The 23,559-nt window shown below is 33.1% G+C and overlaps 1 protein-coding gene across 4 annotated transcripts in view; it reads left to right on the forward strand.

The window, feature by feature from the left end:
* Positions 1-23,559, forward strand: part of FBH1 (F-box DNA helicase 1) — a 93,215-nt gene that overhangs the window by 64,527 nt on the left and 5,129 nt on the right. For all 4 annotated transcript variants that reach the window (XM_023504663.2, XM_023504662.2, XM_003771368.3 and 1 more), the window contains exons 11-18: positions 1,619-1,706; positions 1,785-1,871; positions 3,044-3,180; positions 6,960-7,059; positions 7,144-7,265; positions 8,965-9,040; positions 21,271-21,468; positions 22,099-22,224. In XM_023504663.2, the coding sequence (XP_023360431.1) occupies positions 1,619-1,706; positions 1,785-1,871; positions 3,044-3,180; positions 6,960-7,059; positions 7,144-7,265; positions 8,965-9,040; positions 21,271-21,468; positions 22,099-22,224 (934 nt within the window). The remainder of the gene's footprint in view (positions 1-1,618; positions 1,707-1,784; positions 1,872-3,043; positions 3,181-6,959; positions 7,060-7,143; positions 7,266-8,964; positions 9,041-21,270; positions 21,469-22,098; positions 22,225-23,559) is intronic.

Genomic DNA, 23,559 nt, shown 5'->3' on the forward strand with positions numbered 1-23,559 from the left:
TCTGCCAAACTAGATTGTTTCTTGAACTTATTGTACTATCTCCTACTTTTATGTTCATACATTTTCAGTGACTTTCAGAATTATTTTCTCAATTTAAGCATCAATCTAAATACAGCTCTTTACTGGAAACCTTTAATCTTTTAATTGAGAAGGTTCTTTCCTTTCTTAAATTTTTTTAGAGTAATGTGAAGTTCTCTGCCGTCTAAATAGGAATATAAACTCCTTTAGAATATGAATTGTTCGTTTAAAAAAAACCTTTATATCCCCAATTTCTACACAGGTTCTTATACTTAAGATCAAATTAGTATGTATAAAGTTTTTTGCAAATCTGAAAGTTCTACCCCAGGTTTCCCAAAAGTCTCAATTCAGTCTTGAGTTGTATTCGCTAACTACTAGTTATTTCTTTTATTATTACTATTGTTATTACTACCTAGGATATACTTAAGAAATGTTTGAATATTAAATGAATGGTGAGACTAATCCTTTTAATTTTTCATTTGTTATCATTATATTTTCCAATAGCTATATATGCAGACCATTTGATAATTTGGAACTGTCATGAAGTTTTTTCCCTAACTTTTGAAACTTTAGGATCATAGGATCATAGATTGAGTAGGGTGTTTGTAATCTTTTTTGTTACAGTGGACCTTCGCAAACTGGTGAAGCCTATGAAATCCTAAGAACAGTTTTTTAATGTATAAAATAAAATATATAAGGTTACAAAGGAAACCTATTATTTTGAAATACAATAATCAGACAAATTTTAATGGTATCTTATTTTTATAAATGCATGCAAAAATAGTTTTCAATATTCACCTTTGCAAAACCTTATATTCTACATTTTTCTCCTCTTTTCCTTCCTGCCCCCTCCCCAAGATAGTAAGCAATAATCAGAATATATATATTTTTAAATTCCTGCATCCCAGCTTAAGAAGCTCTGATTTAGAGCATGACAGAACCTTAAAGCTTCATTTTATAATCGAATAAACTAGAGCCCAGAGCTGAGTTTAAGTAATTTGTCTAGAGTTACATACATAGAGAATAGCAGTCTGGATTTGAACCTAAGATCTCTGACTCTTTAAATCCAAGACTCCATACCAACATTGCCTACTTAGAACATTATTAAATTTTTTTTTAATAGAGTCTTTCTTCAATTTTAATGATTTTTTCACATGTCCTCCCTTTATTCCTTACAGGTAAATTTGGTATTAACATCAGTATATGGAACTACTGGGTACATTGTTTATTATGTACAGTGTTAGAAACAGAATCTGTAGCTCCTCATCAAGTACAGTGATCCACAAGATGTTTTCTGCACCCATCACCTTTTCTTTTTGATGAGTCAGTAATCATTGGTCTGCAAAACTGTCTTTTTAATGTCTTACAAACTTTAAAAACTAACTTTCATTATCTTCATTTTCTGTGTTCCCCCTTTCCTCTTTCTTGCTTTCTTGTATTCTAGTCTTACTACAAGGGTATAGAGGATAGACGAATTTACCCAGAACTTGAACTTGTTTCCAATCAGAATTCTAGTTTGAGTTGTAAGAAACTATTGTAGATTATGCCTGTAGTCTTCATTTGGGAACCCGATTTTGATACAATATGCTTTGCTATCTAGAATGGTGCATATGAAGCAGCCAGACTTTGGGAGAAAATGAAAAAGTTGGAAGAATGCAGAGAAGAGGCATATCACATGACTCATGATGGTATGAGTTTATCAAGAGTTTTATATGTAGAATATAGCTTGTTTAGAAGATTTGAACCTAACCTCTTGTCTCTTTTAGGTTATTTGAAACTTTGGCAACTTAGCAAGCCTTCTTTTGGTGCATATGATGCCATCTTTGTGGATGAGGCCCAGGACTGTACTCCAGGTAATAAACAAACACAAGAATAATTCTAAAATAAGAAGAAATTGTGCTCTCGCATGCTTGTTCTCTGTTTCTCTGTCTTTCTCTTTTTGCACATAGAGACATACCCCCCCCCACATAAATATATATTTATATATGTATATAGATATGTGTGTATATATAATTGCTACATATATGTATATGAATATATGTTGTGGCATTACAGTTTTGACAGTCCTTCTGTTACTAAATGTACAGTCCTGAGCAATTTTTTTAAACACTATTTAGACCTTGGTGTCTTCATCTGTAAAATGTACATAAAAACATTTTGTAAGCCCTACAGCTTTGTAAGCCCTTTCCACTTCCATTTTTATGAGGTAGCCTGGTATGTAGTGGCGTGCTGAACTTGACAGAATTGACACTTGACTTTGAATCTTGGCTTTAACTCTTTCTAACCATGTGTATGTTTTACTGTATCTGAATTTCAGTTTACTTTTCTATAAAAATGATACCTGCTTTATAGGATTGTTATGAGGAACATTTTTTGTAGGCCTTAAAAGACCTATATAAATATGAATTATTCATGCTTAAAAAGGAAGCAGTGATGTAAATCAACCCCAAAACATTTGTGTCCTATTTTGAAGTATATCATTTTAAGGTAAATATGCTTACTTTCTTACTTATGTCTTGTGTCATATTTATTTGCTTTCTCTGAGAACCAGTCGGCTGATGGCAAAGGGTCACTAATCTTAAGATGAAAATTTTGTTACAGATAATACCCACATGGATAAAACATGTGAATGCACAGCATGTATAAAACATATGAATGTTTTATTCTGAGGCATCTTGGTGGTTTCCAATTGGGAATAAAACAGGCAGAGCATGTTGGCTTATTTTCTAAGGATACTTGTACTTCGTAAATGTTTGCTTCATTGCAGATTGTTAGCATATAGAGAGAACAGTTTGTAGTTGTAAAAAATATGTTCCTGATAAACTACATGAATGACTACTAGGATTTTGGTTTTGATTAATTTACTTAGTCCTTAAGAAAAGCAAAGAACAAGAAGCCTATCTAAAGTGCCCTGGAGAGAGCTCACAAACTTTAGTTTCCTCTTTTCCTTATGAAGAATTATTTCTTTTTGGCTTTTTGGTTATAGTTCCTTGATATCATATTCTTTTCTTCTTTTTGGTTGTAGCCATCATAGACATTATTCTATCCCAGCCATGTGGAAAAATCTTTGTAGGGGACCCACACCAACAGATCTACACCTTTCGGTATGCTATTAATGCCCTTTTTGCAGTGCCACACACACATCTCTTCTATCTCACACAGGTAAGAACTTTCTCAACTCTCAAAACACTATTTTGATGTTTTTTAAATTGTGCTTTCCTCCCTTTGCCCTTTTGTTTATCTATCTGTGAATTAGGTGAAAGTGGTGTTTGGAAAGGAGTGGGGCTCCTAGCAGTGACCAAAGCTACACCATAACCCACGGCCATAACTTTTCCTTTTGATACAGTGTGTACACCTTACTACTTTGGCTTGGCTGCTGTTACATACACTTTAGGCCTCTCACGTGGGTTCTTATATGACCCATTACAAGATAAGATATTGTTTATCTTTAAGTATGGAGCAGCTCAGTCCGTCAAACACTGGATTTGGAACCATAGCTCTTTGAAATAAGTTTTTTTGTTCAGTTGAGGAGAAGCTTTCAAGACTGTAAGAATTAGAAAGAACTAGTCAGTCAAGCTGATCCTAAAGTTTCCACAATTTATTAAGAATGTCACATATCCTACATTGAAGCCACATGAAAAAAAACCCCACAAGAAGCTCTGTGTGTGTGTATGTGTGCATGTTGGGATGGCACACGAATAACTGTAATAAAAGTTAGAATGAGATTTGTGAACAGAAGAGGACCCACAGAGAGGCCTAAGAGGATTCTTTTGGAAGATTAGGGAAAGGTGTTCGGGAAAGATTCATGAAGGTCTCACTTTTACAATGTTTGAACATAAGGGAATGGTGAGCATAGAGAGAAGAAGTCATGAGGGCAAGGTGAGACTGGAAAACTGCAATAGATTAGGTAGGCTAGAACATAGATGCATGGCAATTAGTAGTGATGGAAATGAATTGTTTTGAAACTGAGGGACAAGGGGAATTCTCACATGCTTTAAAGTTTACATGGCCCTATATCAGAGCCAGATAGCTGACTGTACAGACATGAATCCTTAAAAATGGCAGAGAATAGCAAAGATGTGTCAAATATTTAGTATGGTATGCAGGGTTTGGAAAGTTCTTAGTTTTTATTTTTTTAATCTGTCTTAGATTCCTTTGACACAGTCAGATTCAAATGCATAAAATAATAGGATTACAAAGGAAATCAATTATATTGAAAGAAAGATGTAATTTTTTTCTTATCCAAGTTCATGGACCTCATAACCCTGAAACTAAGTCTTCTTGGATTTCTGGGGGATCCTTTGACCCTAGATTAAGAACCTCTGTCTAGAGGAAGATAGATAGAACACACAAAAAGAATATTACCGTAGTGTTTGTATGAGAACAAGTCCTTAACCAAGGTTAAAAAAGCAGCATGATGTAGTGGAAAGAAAGCCTAAGGGAATAGAGCTTCTAGATTCCGATTCTATTTCCATTGTCTACTACATATATGACCTAGGGCAAGTAATATAATCTTAGCATTTCATTTTACTTATCTGCAAAATGTGAGGGTTGAGTTAGATAACCTCTAAAATCTATGGTTCTGTGAAGATCCAACTTTAGATCTGTTCTGTGATATCAAAATAAAGACAAAAGGAAAGAATGTATATAGACGAGAAATGAATAAAATTGAAAGAATTTGGATCATAGGTGAGGGAGATGAGAGAAGTCAAAGAATCATAACATCAAGATATCTTGGAGGTGAATTAGATTCTATGCTACTCATTTTGTACTCTCACCCTCCCTATACTCACTCCCAGCCCAGGGAGGTACTTAATAGTTTCTTGGGAGACTACATAATAATCAGACTCCAGTTAGAGCCCCATTATCAGATTCATATTTAAAGATTCATATTTCTTAACATGCTAGAGCATTCTGCTGGCATTGAGAGACAGCTAGATGATACAGATGGATAGAATGCTGAACCTGGAGTCAGGAAGGATTGAGTTTAATTCTGCCTCAGACATTTACTTGCTCTGTGAACCTGGGCAAGCCTCTTAAATCTCTTCCCTCAGTTTCCTCATTTGTAAAATGAGGATAATAATAGCAACTAGCTCCCAGGGTTGTTTTAAGGGTCAAATTTGTAAACCAGTTGACAAACCTATTTGCACTATGCAAGTGCCTGGTTATTATTATTATTATTATTATTATAGCCTTTGAAAAGCTAAAGTCACTTTCATGTCATGTTTAGGGATGGTGGGTAGGACTTTAGTGGAAAAATGGACCTAGTGGTAGATTGCTTATCTCTTATACAAAGATGAGTCTTTCTAAGCTTGGAAAAGTTCATCCTCAGGTTTGTTATATAGAGTAGTGAATTTGTTCTCCATAGCAATCTTCTAAAACTTACCAACTATGTATATCAATGGAGAAAGTGACCACTGAAGAAATTACAAGTCCTTAAAAGGTACTAAATGGCAAATTTAAGTACATGTAGTTTTATTTTATTTTATTTTACGTGAGAGTAATTTATTTATTTATTTATTTTTTTAAAGAGTTATCAATTTTTTTTATTATTGCTTTTTATTGACAGAACATACTCCTGGGTAATTTTTTTTTTTTTTTTTTATTTAATAGCCTTTTATTTACAGGATATATATGTGGGTAACTTTACAGCATTAACAATTGCCAAACCTCTTGTTCCAATTTTTTACCTCTTACCCCCATCCCTCCCCTAGATGGCAGGATGACCAGTAGATGTTAAATATATTAAAATATAAATTAGATACACAATAAGTATACCTGACCAAAACGTTATTTTGCTGTAGAAAAAGAATCAGACTCTGAAATGTTGTACAATTAGCTTGTGAAGGAAATCAAAAATGCATGTGTGCATAAATATAGGGATTGGGAATTCAATGTAATGGTTTTTAGTCATCTCCCAGAGTTCTTTTTCTGGGCATAGCTAGTTCAGTTCATTACTGCTCCATTGGAAATGATTTGCTGATCTCGTGCTGAGGATGGCCTGATCCATTAGAACTGGTCATCATATAGTATTGTTGTTGAAGTATATAATGATCTCTTGGTCCTGCTCATTTCACTCAGCATCAGTTCATGTAAGTCTCTCCAGGCCTTTCTGAAATTATCCTGTTGGTCATTTCTTACAGAACAGTAATATTCCATAATTTTCACATACTGGGTAATTTTTCAACATTGTCCCTTGCACTCCCTTCTGTTCCAATTTTTCCCTTCCCTCCCTCCATCCCTCCTCTAGGTGACAGGCAGTCTCCTACATGTTAAACATGTTAAAGTATATCTTAGATAAAATATATGTGTGTTAGATCTGTACAGTTCTCTTGTTACACGAGAACAGTTGGATTCAGAAGGTAAAAATACCCTGGGGAAAAAAACAAAAATGCAAGTAGCCTACATTCATTTCCCAGTGTTCCTTCTCTGGGTGTAGCTGATTCTGTCCATCATTGATCAATTGGAACTGAATTGGATCTTCTCTTTGTTGAAGATAACCACCTCCATCAGAATACATCCTCATACAGTATCGTTGTTGAGGTATATAATGATCTCCTGGTTCTGCTCATTTCACTTAGCATTACTTCGTGTAAGTCTCTCCAAGGCTCTCTGTATTCATCCTGCTGGTCATTTCTTTACAGAACAAAAATATTCCATAACATTGATATACCATGGTTTCATGTAGTTTTATTTTTTAAAATTTCCAAATATCTCTTCTAACTAGGATGAATCAGAAATTATGTTTAGCAAGGCAAATGAGTTCAGTTAATAATTATTCTTCTCCTTTAAATGCTAAAAATTTTAGTGCATGTCTATATTTACATTAATTTACTATTGATTAAGATTTAATTTACTGTTCATGTTGCTGACTGGTAGGGATTTGTTGCATGCTGGGATGAAGCTACCAATTCTTTTGATCTCTTGACTTTTCTCAACAGAGTTTTAGGTTTGGTGCTGAAATTGCTTATGTGGGAGCCACTCTCTTGGATGTTTGTAAGAAAGTTAGGAGGAAGACTTTGATTGGAGGAAACCAAAAGAGTAAGACTCTTAATTCCTTTGCCTTATGGGTTCTAAAAATTAATTTTTTTCATTACTATAGAATATATGTTTCTGTCTCAAAAGGTACCATTAGAGGCAGTTCAGAAGGACAAATTGCCTTGTTGTGCCGAACCAATGCGAGTGTGTTTGATGAAGCAGTACGGGTAACAGAAGGGAAAACTCCCTCAAGAATATATTTGATTGGGGTAAGAGTGAATTTCTTTTGATTGCTTCATGCACTGAAACTTTTCAGAGAAATATACTTTCTTCCACGAGAGGAAAATATCTGGTGCAAGAAATATAAATTGATTAATTAAATTATGGAAGGGAATATTTATTTGACTGTTGGAAATTTCTCTCCTTTATCTCTTTCATTTGTCAATTGGGTGGTTATGTGAACAAATTGACCTTCTTATGTTGACTAAATATTAAATTGCAATGACTGAAAGACCCTTCTATACTCAACTCTTTTAAAAATGTAAGCCCTAATTTCACATGTACATGTTTGGTTTGAGTCTCCAATCGTTTATTATCATGATTGATTACTGCAGAATTGATCAGGATGACTATACATAATCCAAAAGTAGCACTACCATAGTTGATTGGTTAGAGTTTTGGACTAGGGTTTGGAGCTAGAAGCCTTAGTTCTTTTATGTGCCATGTGACAAATCACTTCATGTCTTTTAAGAATGTACCAGTATCTTTTTTTTTTTCCCACAAGGAATTTGAAGAGATTAGGTTTCTGAAGGGAAGCTGCTATGCTTTATAAATTTAAAACATTAATATTTTCCAGAATCTTTTATGTTCATCATAATAAAAATAATACTTTTTAAACATTATATATACACTGAACATTGTACAAAATCTAGTTGATTTCTTCTCTTCCTGACTATCCATAACAGAACTGATTATACCATGTTAAGGAACTTAATTACATAAAAACCAAATACTTTGTTGTATAATGTCTGATATTTTCTGATCATCTTATACTTATGTGTGTTTTGTTTCTCTGAGAACACTGTGAATTCTTTCAGGACATGAACCATATAATAAACTTCTTTTGTATCCTTTATACTAATGTCATGATAAGTGTTAAGGCTCATGATTTAGGTTAGGTCAGAAGAAGATTTTATTTATAAACACTTAGCTATGGGGAAATGCAGAAAGAAGAATCACTTCAAACTGAGCTAACAACAGATTTTTATACGCTATACTAAGTAATTTGCTTTTATCTCCAGTTAGCATTGTGAATGGTGCTGGATAACTTATTACATTCTATGTTTAGTCTTACAAGTAGAAGAGGACAAAATGTTTTTGTTTCATTGTAGGGTTGGCTGATCTCAGATTCCAAGAAGTGGTTTATATCTAGAAAGAAGAAAGATCTAATGCCCTTTTTTTTCTGGGCCTCTATAGCATCTAGTATTATGGAACACATAGTAGATACTCAGCAAGAGCTTAATTAAATGGATTCAGGCCTTTCCTATTTGGGATTTATCTTTTAAAATGAAGCATGACCCAGAATTTCTCTTGCAGTATCCTCCACCCAAGACATAATGAGAAATATATGTACTTAAATTATTGGCTTTATCAATCATATTTACATTGTGCCAGCATATGTTCCGAGAAAGTAAGTTCCTCTAACTAATTAGGAAACAAATATAGAACAAAAGCCTTGGCTTTGCTAGAGACTTTGAGGAGCTAATGGTGGAAGCAAAACCCCCAAATTGGCTCTCTGAAATTCTCAAGCTATAGCATAGCCCAGTAATTCCAATTAGCTGTGACTTGTTTGTTTCATGCCTGCAGTTTCTTAAAAATCACTTTATTTCAGAGTTCCAATATATTTGTGTTATTTTGTCTTACTTTTTAAAAATCCAAAACTAACAACCTTACCCCATAACTTTTCAGGGAACTAAATCATTTGGATTGGACAGATTCATTGATATTTGGATCCTTCTTCAGTCAGATGAGGAGCAGCGCAAACGTGAGTACCCTGATGGTCCAGATTCAACAATAAATATTGAGGGCAAGAGATCTCAGTGTTCTTCTATCATGGAATGTCTGCTTAACTGACTTAGCCTCTTTCATGGGAAAAGTTATTCCTTTCTGATGATATTCAGTAAATAAAGCAGGATGCCTGTGGACTGCTGTTTTCAGAGAATTTGCTAATTTACTTCAGTTTTTTTCCCATGATCTCTACTTTTTCTGTAGCAGGAAGAGTTCTAGAATTGTGTCCTAATTCTGTCACTTGGTTCCTGTATGACATTGAGCAAAGTTTTTACAGTTTCTCATCTGTAATGAAATGATGGGGTTGGAAGAGATTTCTCAGACTCCTGTCAAATTTCATATCTTTTGAATGAGGCATGAGAGGTAGCCATGTTCAGCAGAGTGCTAGAGCTGGTGCCAGAGGACGTAGATTGAGTTCCGCCTTAAGGCCTTTGTGATCTTGAGCTAATCTCTCTTTTCTGCTAGAACTATTTCTTTGCCCTCTTAAAACTCTCAGAACATCCTGAAAAGTATGAATCAGAATGTTTCTTTTTCTTATTAACTCCCTTAATGCCTTCTGAAGACATTAAGATTTTTGCTTCTTTTAAAAATGTTAGCACTGCATCATCAGATAACTCCTTCACAATTGCTCAGATGATTATATCTTACTGAGTTTCACAATGGCTTATATTTGCATTAAAGAGTTCCTGCTTAGCTTTGATCTTTATCAAAGATGTTTGAAAGTCTTCTATTTCATTAAAGGTCCATTTTCCCCTGTAGACTCAACTTTGAAGGATAAATTAGTTTTGGTTGAAAGCTTCTCTCTTCTCCCTTTTAGAATCTTGAATCCCAATGTCTCCTTTCATTGTGTCATCAGGTGTTTTGTTATCTTCACTGCAGTTTCTTGGTACTTTGAACTTCTTTTTGGCTGCTTGTGCTGGTTTTTTTTTTTTTTTTTTTTTTTTTTTTTGACATATAAGTTCTGGATTTTGATTACAATATATCTCAGATTTTTCTTTTTGGGGTTCCTTTCATTATGATTGGCGAATTCTTTCTCTTCTTTTTTCTGATTCATAATAGATCTGGGTAGTTTTTGCTGGTAATTTCTTGAAATAAAGTATCTACACTTATTTTTAAATTAAATTTTTTTTTTTGGTAAACTATGACTTTTAGAGAATCTAGTGATTTTCAAATTGACTTTTGTTGAATTGTCTTTCAGGTCAGTGTTTCTGAAATTAGGCATCATCTTATATATATATATGTATATTTTTTCAAACTTTTTATTTTGCCCTAATATTTCTTAGTGTCTCATGGAGTAACTGATTTCTCTTTGTTATTCTGATTTTTCAGGAATTCTGTTATTTGGGCACTAATCTTCCTGTGCAACAAGAGAACTGTTTAGTTCTACACACATATATTGTACCTAGGATATACTGTGACATATTTAACATGTATAGGATTGCTTGCCATCTGGGGGAGGGGGTAAAGGGAGGGAGGGGGAAAATTGGAACAAAAGTGAGTGCAAGGGATAATGTTGTAAAAAATTACCCAGGCATGGACTCTGTCAATAAAAAGTTATAATTATTTAAAAAAAAAAAAACAAGCTATATGCATGGGTAATTTTTCAGCATTGACAATTGCAAAACCCTTTGTTCCAGTTTTTCCCTTTCTTTCCCCTACCTCCTCTCCCAGATGTCAGGTTGACCAATACATGTTAAACATGTTAAAGCATAAGTTAAAAACAATATATGTATATGTGTCCATACAGTTATTTTGCTGTACAAAAGGAATCGGACTTTGAAATAGTGTACAATTAACCTGTGAAGGAAATAAAAAATGCAGGAGGACAAAACTAGAGGGATTGGGAATTCTATGTAGTGGTTCATAGTCATCTCACAGAGTTCTTTCACTGGGTATAGCAGGTTCAATTCATTACTACTCTATTGGGATTGATTTGGTTCATCTCATTGTTGAAGATGGTCAGGTCTGTCAGAATTGATCATCATATAGTATTGTTGTTGAAGTATACAATGATCTCCTAGTCCTTGGGCTTAGTATAGTAAGTGCTTAGAATACTCAAGTGGCATTGATTATACTCTTGTCTATTCTCTTCTTTCTAATTAAATTAGAAATCATTTCATCCTAATTTTTTTGTCTTCTATGTCTTTCATTTTCTTCAGCCTTAGTTCCTGAATTGATGGGACTTTGTGCTACCTTGTTTTATACTTTTTATACTTTTGGGTGAGGTTTTCATCTCTCCTTGGTGATGACCCAAGTCATTTAACCTCTGCCTTCTGGAGTTTGGCCTTCTGCATCTTTGAAATTCAGGGCACTGGATCTTAAGGATCTCTGATTAATTAGGACAGAATGCTTAATACCTTGTAGCTCCTTGTCTTGAGTCATCCTCATCTGAGATGTATTCCACCAACTTCATTGGTTGCTGTTGCTCCTGATGGAAGAACTTTACTGTGTAGGGAAGAATCTTTGAACCTCTTGCTCAGTTTTGAATAAATCTAATGGAAAGATAAACAAAAAGGAAAATATAGAACTGAATAACTGAAAAAACTAGAAGACAAAGCATCTTCTAAATAGAACTGCAAAAGAAGCTACATATTTGTAGCTAATTTATAAAAATTGACCATATGTTAAGATGTAGAGATACTGCCAACAGGAAGTAAAAATGCATAAATAATAAATACTTCCTTTATAGACAGTATTACAGTAAAAATAGTCATCAATTCCAGGACCACAGGTAAAAGACATAGAATCAAATAGAAACTTAACAATGAAATCCAAAATAATAAGAGGATCTAATAAATCATAGAAATTGGACAAGAACTTTTTTGATGAAAACTAAAAAGTCTGGTAGAAATTCATATTTGACCAATACCTAATACCCTCTGCCATGTTCCACAGTACATCCTAATTAAAAAATTGTTTTGATAGAAAAATCATACTATTAAAAAAAAATTGGGGCATCTAGGTGGTATTACTTGTAGAATCATGGACCTAGAGTCAGAAAGACTCCTTTTCCTGAGTTCAGATCTGGCCTCCAATACTTACTAGCTGGTGATCCTAGTCAAGTCATCTAACCTGTTTTCCTCAATTTCCTTATCTGCAAAATGAACTGGAAAAGGAAATGACAAAGTATTCTAATATCTTTGCCAAGAAAACCCCAAAAGGGCAATGAAATGTAACTCGACAGTAAATAAAAACATTAGAGAGGACGTACTTCTCATAGCTAAGGCTAGGAGTTGTATTCAAGCTGTTCCCCTTACATCCTGTAAACTGACAAAGAATATAAAAAATTGGCAATAGTTAACAGGTTTAGGAAGCTTGGTTCATTTGCACTTTGCTCGTGGAGGTGTGAATTAATATAGTCATTTGGAAAATAATTTGGAGTTATGCAAGTAAAGTAACTAAAATGGTCCCTACTTTTTGAAATCAGATTTTTTTTTTTAAATTATAGCTTTTTATTTACAAGTTATATGCATGGGTAATTTTATAGCATTGACAATTGCTAAACCTTTTGTTCCAATTTTTCCCCTTCTTCCCCCCCCCATCCCCTCAGATGGCAGGTTGACCAATAAATGTTTAATATGTTAAAGTATAAATTAAATACAATATAAGTATACATGTCCTAACAGTTATTTTGCTGTACAAAAAGAATCAGAATTTGAAATAGTATATTATTAGACTGTGAAGGAAATCAAAATTGCAGGCAGACAAAAATAGAGGGATTGGGAATTGTATGTAATAGTTCATAGTCGTCTCCCAGAGTTCTTTCACTGAGTGTAGCTGGTTCAATTCATTACTGCTCTATTGGAACTGATTTGGTTCAACTCATTGCTGGAGATGGCCATGTCCATCAGAACTGGTCATCATATAGTATTGTTGTTGAAGTATATAATGATCTCCTGGTCCTGCTCATTTCAGTCAGCATCAGTTCATGTAAGTCTCTGCAGGCCTTTCTGAAATCATCCTACTGGTTGTTTCTTACCGAATAATAATATTCCATAATATTCATATACCAAAATTTATTCAGCCATTCTCCTATTGAGGGGCATCCACTCAGTTTCCAATTTCTGGCCACTATAAAGAGGGCTGCCACAAACATTCGTGCACATACAGGATCCCTTTCCCTTCTTTTATCTCTTTGGGATAAGATTTAAGATCCACTGCTGGATCAAAGGGTATACCCAGTTTGATAACTTTTTGAGCATAGTTCCAAGTTGTTCTCCAGAATGGCTGGATGTAGTCACAATTCCACCAACAATGTATTAGTGTCCCTGTTTTCCCACATCCCCTCCAACATTCCACATTATCTTTCCCTGTCATTCTGGCCAATCTGACACGTGTGAAAATCAGATTTTTTTTTACTGGGCTTGTATCCCAAAGAATCCACTGATAGGAAGAAAATTCCCATATAGCTGCAATTTTTGTGATTAAATATTTGGAAATAAAATAGATGCTTATCAGTTAGGGAATGGCTAAACAAACTAGTTCATGAATGTAACACAATATTACTGTGGTACAAGAAATGATGAATGCAGAGAAGCATGGAAAAATCCATATGAACTGGAGAACCAAGAAAACAAATGCACAATGACTACAATAATGTAAAAACCATGCTTTTGATAAAAGTGTACCACACATAAAAAATCAAGTCAATATTGCAAAATTATAAAGAAAAAGTATGGCAATTTAATTGGGATGTCATTGAATTTATAAACCAGTTTAAGTAAAATTGTCATATCTATTAAATTGGCCCTGCCTACCCATGGACCCTTCTGTTGTTTAAATCTGATTTTACATATATAAATCTTTTTTAAAAAATAATTTTGTTTATATTGTTCATGGACTTATTTTGGCATTTGTAGTCCCAGGTATTTTATATTGTCTAGAGTTACTTTAAATGGAATATCTTTCACTATCTCTTCTTGAAAGTGTGTTTTTTTTTTTAAATATGTGTGATATATTGGAATGCTGATGATTTACATGGATTTATTTTGTATTCTACTTCAATAAAATTGTTAATTTTCACTAACTTTTTAGTTAAGTCTTTGAAATTTTCTAGGTATATTATCTTATCTTCAAAAATGGATTTTATACTAATATTTTTAATGTTTTTAATAGAAATAGGTGGTGGACTTTTAACAAGAGTTTTTTCTACATTTATTGATATAAATATTTTTTTTTACTTTTATTGTTAATGTAACCAATTATATTAATAGTTTTCCTTATGTTAAACAATCCTGCATTCCTGGATAAATCCTATTTGATTGTAATGCATAATTGTTATAATCTTTTAGCTAGGTTTTTTTTTTTAGAATTTTTGCATCAATATTCATTAATGAAATAGAAATATAATTTTCTTTGTTTTTACTCTCCCTAGTTTACCAGATCAGTATCATGTTTGTTTCATAAAAGGAATTAGGGAGCTCTTTGTTGCCAATGATGTCAGATAATTTATTTAATATTGAGATTAGTTGATCTTTAAATATTTGATAGAATTCACTTGTAAATTATCTCTTCCAGTTACATTGTTTAGAAAACATTTATGTTTTCTAATGAAGAAGTCAGAGCAGCTTATAGTCATGAAAAATGATATAAATGATTTTTTATTAGAGATACAAATTAAAACAACCTTTTGAGGTATCATTTTACACTTACTAGATTGACTAAAATTATTGAAGAAAAAGTAACAATTTATGGAAGTGAAATGATCCAATCATTTTGGAGAGAAATATGGAATTATGCTCAAATTGTTATTGAACTTTGACCCAGCAATACTACTACTAAGTCTATTTTCAAAGATGATTGGTGAAAAAGGAAAAGAACCAATATGTTCTAAAATGGTTATAGCAGCTCTTTTTGTGATAGTGAAGAATGGGAAATTGCAGGAATGTTTATCAATTGGGGAATGGCTGGACTGTGATGTGGTATATGATTGTGATGGAATACTATTGTGTGCTGTAATAAATGATGAGCTCAGTGATCTTTGGAAAAATATGGAAAGACTTGTATGAAATAATGAAGAGTGAAATGAGCAAAATCCAGAGGATATTGTATACAGTAATAGCAATATTATTTTAAGAATGACTTTGACCAAATAGATCATTTTGATATATCAAAATTAAGTATTAAGGATGTAATGAAGAAAGATGCTATCTGCACCCAGAGAAAGAATTGATAAATAAAAGTACCTGTAGAATATATACAAATTTATGGACAAATCTACATATGTATTTACATTTACAAATGTAAATATTTACAAATTTGTATTTATTTGTACATATTTAATGGTAGTCATCTCTAAAGTAGGGTGTGGAAACTTGCACAAAAATATTTTATTTTTAAAAGAAACATTAAATTTTAAATAGAATTGATGTTTCATGTGCAGTCATCTTTTTCATTATGTTAATGGAAATACTTGTTTTATTCCATAAATTTAAAAAAAAAAAAAAAAAAAAGCCTGGAAGAAAAGAAGAGATATGAGAGGCTTCTCTCAATCCACCACTTCCTGAAAGTGTTACATGCACAGGTGTTACACACACTGCATATGTTTTTTGACTTTTTTGTATTAATTTGTTTTTCTTTTTCTTTTCATTTCTTTTTTGCCATATAAAAATACCAGGGGAAAGGGGGAAGGAATACAAGGAAAACTGGTCATTTAGAAAATGAAAGAAATCAATTAAAATATGTTTTAGAAAAATAATTATCCCAAAAAATTATTTTGTAAGAAGCTATCCTACAGTAAGAGAACAAATCTTTGACTTTCAGGGTACAGACATTACAAGCAGCTGTACTTCATTGAAGACTTATGAAAAAGGACTGTAGTTTAACTATACTTAAGACAAAGGTTTCTTCTCATTATGAGAGAAGACTCTCAGAACTGCATGGAGAGTGAGGATTGTAGCTGCAATTTCAGTACAGAAGTAATAAATGAAGAGATTTGATTCATCACTTAGTCTCATTTCTGTTCTCACTTTATCATAGAAATGTGTATCAATAGTACTTTACATGTTGATATATGTCATATATCAATTCAGTTATTTGGTTAGTCATTGCTGGTCTTTATCCTGTATCCTGTAGGGTATAAGTTATAATTTAATTAATAATAAATTAAATTTACTTATTTTTTACGAATATTTATTTTCTCTCTCTCTCAATACTTCCTGGCCACTGGGGAAGGGGGGTGAGGAGAAAACAAAAACCTTATAAAAAATAGACATAGAATTGGGCATGTCCAAAAATAAATCTCTCCTTCTAGAGAGAAGTAAATGTTTCAGCTATTATTATATTTTTAATTATATATATATATATTATTATTATATTTTTAATTTTATATATATATATATATGTATGTATGTATATATATATAAAATTTGTTTTAATCAGCCAGGATCTGCTTTCTTGCTTTTCTGTTTCAATTCCCTATTTCTCAGTTGAAAAACAAACCCCATTGAAAATATGTATCATCATTCCAAAAAAGAAATCCACATTGGCCATGTCCATAAAGACATTTGTCTCATTTGGTATTTTGAATTCTTCACTTTTCTGTCAGGAAATGGATTTCATGTTTCATCATTAGTCCTCTGGAATTTTGGTTAAGTCATTAGGTTGATAAGAGTTTAGCACAAGATTATTTCCTAACATTTATATACCATTAGCTTGTTCATCTATTCTACAATTCATGAGTACTTCTTTACGTTCTCATTTTTTGTCACCTCAAAAAGACTTATAAATATTATATATTCTTGGAGTTTGCTGCACTTAGGACTAATCTCTCAATTTATCCTTCCTCTAATTTTATATTTCCTATTTCCACCCCAACACCCTTTCCCCTTTCCCTCCTGTTGATTTCCCTGCTATGTGAAATGAATTTCTGTGCCCAACTCAGAGAGAGAGAGAGAGAGAGAGAGAGAGAGAGAGAGAGAGAGAGAGAGAGTGTGTGTGTGTGTGTGTGTGTGTGTGATTTCTTTTGATCACTTCTCACTTTTGACCAAGTGTGAGAGTAAGATTCAAATGTCAGGTGTTTGCCCTATCCCTCCATGTTTGTAAAGATGTCTACTTCTATACACTTATTATGTGAGATAATTTTCCCTAAAATTTCCTTTCCCATTTCCTTCCCTCCACCCCATGTTTTTCTCTTCCCTTCTATTGTTAAGATTTCTTATCAAGCCATAACAGAAACACTCCCAGAGTCTTATTTAATTGGATTTCCTCTTTGAATCTTGATGATATTAGGGTTCAGAGGAGACATATGGTTATAATCTCATATTTGAATGTGATAGTTTATCCTTTAATCCTTGATCATTGTTCCTTTTTGCATTTCTCTCAGCTATTGTTTTTGAACTTCAAAGACCTAACCCAGCTCTGGTCTTTCAATCAGAAATGCCTTGAAGTTCTTTATTTTTTAAAAGGTCCTTTTTCTTTATTATATTATATTCAGCTTTGCTGAGTGGAGTTAGTCGAGGCTGTAAACCTATCTTTGCCTCCTAGAACATGCAAATTCTCCACTCCTTTATAGTGGTTACCACTCAATTACATGTGATCCTGACCTTAGGTTTCTTTCTGACTGTAGTATTTTTTTTTTTTTTTTGACTCAGAAAGAAGTTCTAGATTTTGGCTATGATGTGGCAGTTTTTGTTTTAAAGTTTCTTTCTGGAGATAACTAGTGGATTCTATTTTTTACTTTGTATTTTGATTCTAAGACATCTGGACAATTTCTTTTTTAAGATATTTTGAAATGAGATATAATGTTTATGTTCTTTTTTGGGAGAGTTATGATATTTCTTAGCATCCAAAAGTATACCACTGCGTTTATATAACACAAATTGTTCAGCCATTCTCCCAATGATGGAAACTCCTTTAATTTCTGGTCTTTGTCACCACAGATAGAATTGATGTGAATATTATTATATATGGAACCTTTCTTTCCCTTTTTGTTTGACTTCTCTTTGGGGTAGAATTTAAGTAATGACATAACTGGGGGGGGGGTTAAATTTAATCTTTTTTTCCAATTCCCAATTCATGCTAAAAATTAGCATTCCTTTTTTGTAAGATTTTGAGTTCCAAAATTTTTCTCTCTCCTTCCCTCCACTCTCCCATTTTCTTCCCAAGACAGCAAGCAATCTAATATAGGCTTTATATGTACAATCATGTTAAACATATTTCCTTATTAAGTCAATGTTGTGAAAGAAGAATTGGAACAAAAGGGAAAAACCACAAGAAATAGGAAACATAAATTTAAAAGAAGTGAAAACAGTATGTTTTGATTGGCAGTCAGTCTCTATAGTTCTTTTTCTGGATGTGGATGGCATTTTCCATCAGAAATCTTTTTGGAATTGTCCTAGGTCATTGCATTGCTGAGCTAAATCTACTATAGTTCATCATCATTCAATCTTGCTGTTACTGTGTACAATATTCTAGTTCTGTTCACTTCACTCACCATCAGTTCATGTTAAATCTTTTCGGATTTTTCTGAGATCTGCCTACTCATCATTTCTTGTAAAACAGTAATATTCCATTACATTCATATGCCATAATTCCTCAATTAATGGGCATCCATTCAATTTCCAATTCTTTGCTACCACAAAAAGAGCTGCTATAAGCATTTTTGTACATGTGGGTCCTTTTCCCTTTTTAATGATCTCTTTGTGACTAATGTGTTCTTAAACTATCTGAATACTTTTAATGTTCAAAATGAGGAAGGTAATAGTGCTGTTATACTTTGGGTCAGATCATAGTTTCTAAGTTTATGATTCTGTGAACCTTTTATTTTCAGTGTGGTGCATCACTTTTAAAAAAATTTAATTTAATTTTTTTAATATAGCTTTTTATTTACAAAACATATGCATGGGTAAATTTTCAACATTGACCCTTGCAAAACCTTCTGTCCCAACTTTTCCCCTCCTTCCCTTCACCCTCTTCCCTAGATGGCAGGTAGTCCAATATATGTCAAATATGCTAAAGTAGATGTTAGATACAATATATGTATACAAATTTATACAGTTATCTGGTGTATCACTTTTAAAGGAATATTGATAACTAGTCTCTTTCCACGAAATGACCAGAAGAATGAAGTGACTAAAGTCAAGTAATGCCTGTTCTTTAGAAAATAACTTCTTGAGTAAATTCTAATCTATTTACCTAAGTCTGTGAATAGACTTGTACACTTTTACTGGGTGGGACTTTTACTAAGAACATAAGTATTTATGTTCTCTGAATTATATTGCAGTCACGGAAAACTTTCTGGATAAAACTTTTATTAGGAATATGAATATTTATTATTCTCTGAATTATGTTGTTGTCATGGGAAAGGAGGCATATAACAATTGCTATTTTCTCAGTCACTTTTATGATTTTTTTCACCCAAGTGTTTGGTATCCACACCTCTTTTAGCTCTCCTGAAAATCAGTCCTTCAATTTCTTCAAAATTATATCACTTCCACTTCTCTGTCTTCTTTTTAACTTTGCTATTGTCTTCAAGGTCACTGCCATCTTTCAGTCAAACAGGTTGGCAAGTGGATCTTTCTTGATTTCTCCTTGACTCCATATATCCAATCAATTGCCATATGTCATCAGTTCAATCTCAGCTTCTCTTGCATTCATTTCTTCTCCACATAGACTATGACTACCCTAATTCAGACTTCTTTCCTGTAGTATGACATTAACTTCCTGATTGGTCTCCCTGTCTTAAGTGTCTCCCTTTTCCAATCCATCCTCAATTCAGCTACCAAAGCAATATTCCTAAAGAAGAAATGTTTCTATGCCACTCCTCTGCTGGCAAGGTTCATTGCCACTTGGATCAAATACAAACTCTTACAGCCTATCTTTATTTATTATTTTCCAGCATAGCCACACCAGCCTTTCGGCTGGTGACTGTATCTCTTGTTTTTATACCCAAGCACAGGGTGCTAGCTCGGCTCCCCTGCCACTCTAATTGCTCTTTCCTCACCTCTACCTCTTAGAATCCATAACTTGCATCATAGCTCAGCTCCACTGCCACTTTTTCATGAGTCCTTTCCTGATTCCCCACTAACACAGTATTACTATGTGTTTACTTAATGTCTTTCTTAGATATATGTACATATTGTGACCCTTGCACTTTGATGGCAGGGACTGGCACATAGGAGGTTCTTAATAAGCACTTATTGATTGGTTAGCTAACATGGTTTCTAAGCTTTTCTCTTTGTCTTCCTGATTTATATCAGATTAATATTTATAATTATTTATATCAGTTAATCTTTTTTTAGGAAATAGTTGTTGTCTGTGTTAATATTTGATTTTTACATTTTTGGTGTTAACTTATGTAAATATCACAATAGAATTTATTTAAAAGTTGCATACCATATTTTCTCATTCTTCTTGTTAGCAGTTTTTATCTCTGCTATAATAAGTTGGTTGACTGTACACAGCTTATTTGGAAGTGACTCCCACTTTGATATAGTTATGTATGTTCTGTTTGCTAAAGTACAACCAGTTTCAGGTTTTTTTTTTTTTTGGTAATATAATATGGTGTTTGCTATGTCCTTTACCTCCCAATCTTCAAGTAGTCATAATATAAAGATGTACTGTATAATTTACTAGTCGTTGGCCTCTTGTTTCTTTCTTCTTAGCCACATTTTCTAAAATTTTTTGCCATCTTCCCCCGTGTGGACCTTTTCATTGAAGTTATGCCAAATATTAAAGTTAAACTTGGGAGGTTTTATTACATTCTTTCATTTTCTCCTTGTCATCTGCAACAGAGGCATGCAAGTTATAATTATGTTTATGGTGCTAAGGAGGACTTTGTGTTCTATGCCAAATTATCGCATTACTTTTGAGTATATAATAAATACACTCAGAATACATTAAAATTTTCCAATTCTAGGTGGTATAGTAGTTAGAATTCTGGGCCTGGAATCAGGAAGAACTGAGTTTAAATACAGCCTCAGATATATCCTAGTTGTATGACTCCAGGCATGTTACTCAAACTGTCTGCCTAAGTTGTATATAGAGGATAATATACCTTTCTGTCAGGATTATTTGAGGAAATGATATATTTGACAGAACTACTTCTTCAAAAGCATTTCCTGCTTTGAAACTTTCCCAGCTACTGCTAAAACCTTTGAGAACTAAGAGTCACATTATGAAATTAGAATAGAACTTTATGGAGGGAAGATGTAGCCATTTAAGTTTTATAATAATATATCAATCATTTTGGATGGGTATTTTCTTTAGAAAACCTTTCTATCAAGGACCGATTCATCAGGAGGTGGATGCACAAAGATGGCTATGGGGGCTTAAAAAGATATGCTGTTGCTGCTGAAGACAAGGAACTGATGGCAAAGATTGCAGTGGTTGAAAAATACAATGTCCGGATTCCAGAACTGGTAAAAAGGATTGAGAAGTGCCATGTAAATGATATAGTATTTGCAGGTAAAGGAAAAGAGGATTTCTTTTTTTATCATTCCATTCTATTCTGCACTATTCCTAATAGAAACTTTCTCAGTGCTGGTCTAAGAGCTCCATCAATATTATGACAGTTCTTGACATAGAGGGGAACCAGTTGTGTGTGGTTTTCACCTTCCTTTTTTTTTTTTTTTTAGTTTTATGAAAATGATTCATTCCTTCCACTAAATGTATTGACCTACATATCCTTAGAAATAAACTCTTTGAAATATAAGTATACCAAAAAAAAAAAAATCTGTTATAAGATACCTGTTTCCACTACATAGTTTCCTTCTATATTAGTATTACATTAGTATGACATTAAATGACAGTACAGATTCAGAACAGATTAAACAAAAATATAGGTGTTTTGCTTTCCATTTAATACTGAATAAAGATTGTGAAAAAAATTCTAACCTTCCAATAATGGTACCAACCATTCTATTTACTTGCCTTCTTTCTTTTTCAATTCTTCCATTTTACCCTTGTTCTTTACAGACACAACTTTTTAAATCTACATATATTGTCAGGAAAGAGACATTTCAGTTCTGTATTTTTTTTCCTTTCACTTTAAGCCCCTTTTCACTATGTTCTGTTTTTTTTTTTTTCTTGATCTAGAATATGTTTTGGGTACTGTTCACAAAGCCAAAGGCTTGGAGTTTGACACAGTCCAGATTTTGGATGATTTTGTAAAAGTTCCTTGTGGCAGGCATAGTCTTCCACAGATTCCTCACTTCAGAATTGGTAAGAATATCAGTAGTTTTCCATATTCAGTATAAAAATTGATGTACCAGGACAACAGTGTTTTCACATGTCTGTTTTACTTTCTGTTGGATAAAGTTTATTTTTATTTTTCAAATAACATGCATTTATTTATCTTTACTCCTTTTCAGCTCCCCCCAACAATTAAAAAGAAAAAAAATAAAACTTGTAATAAAATGTATAATCAAGAAAAATAAACTTCCATATTATTCATGTTTAAAAATACATACCTTGAGTCCATTTCCCCTCTGCTTTAGACCTTGGTTTTAGCATTAGTTTTGAGTGTTTTATGATAGAAAGAATTATTTTTAGTGATGGCATTGTTACATTGATGTCGTTTCATACAGGTTAGTTGATGTAAAGGACTTACTCTTATATGTGATAGTTTAAATTCTGAAATTTATACTTCTGGTTACATGCCATATCAGCATTATGTTAAAAGACAGGATTGTGGTATGTTACTTCATAATAGCATTCAATAAATTATTGAATTGAATTCCTGTTGTGTATACATGTGTACTGTGGGAAATACAAGAGTTTCTAATTTAAAGTCAGTAAAGATTTATCTTTTTTTTTTTTCCTGTACATCTTGTAAGTAAGTACATACATTTTTAGTGATACAAGGAATAATAGTACCTCCTTACCAAGTTCATTCTTTCCTAATATATGAGGCATCAGATCTAAAAAGAATGTGACACTGGCTTATTTGGGAATTCATGTTTGTGGGAGGGCTCTGAATAGATCTATTGGGTAGAGCCTAGGATTCTCTCTTCCTTGTGATAACTTCAAAATATTTGTGATTTCATTACTATAGCTTCTCCCTTCACAAGCATAAACTGTGGTTGTGCCTTACAAGACAATTGGATGTATTGCTCTGATCAAAAAAAAAAATTCCAAGGCTCATAAATTTATTAGAGCCAGAAGAACCTTAGAGATCATCTAGTCCAATATCCTCCTTTGATAAGTGAGAGGATTGAAACTTAGAGAGATTATATGGCCTTTTCCAGACCACATGGTTAAAAAAATAGCAAAAACTAGACTCAAACCAGATCTCTGATGTTTACTCTACTATCTCTCCTCTGGGAGCCACCTTTCATGTAATGATCCTCTCCATGTATAGCTAGACTGGTCCATGGACAGTCTTACCAAGCTTCTATACAAAGCCCTTCTAGCAGCTATGCTCTAGTAGTATAGTCTTGGTCCCTTTGTCCCAATCAGCATAGGTGCTTATACTTTGTACTACAGAGGGATATGTGAATAGAATGCTTTCTAAGGCTTTTTAAGCACTATATAAGGGGAGACTAGAAAAAAATTAAA

The sequence above is a fragment of the Sarcophilus harrisii genome, chromosome 5 (assembly GCF_902635505.1).
Source record: "Sarcophilus harrisii chromosome 5, mSarHar1.11, whole genome shotgun sequence".
In the NCBI taxonomy this organism is placed as follows: domain Eukaryota; kingdom Metazoa; phylum Chordata; class Mammalia; order Dasyuromorphia; family Dasyuridae; genus Sarcophilus; species Sarcophilus harrisii.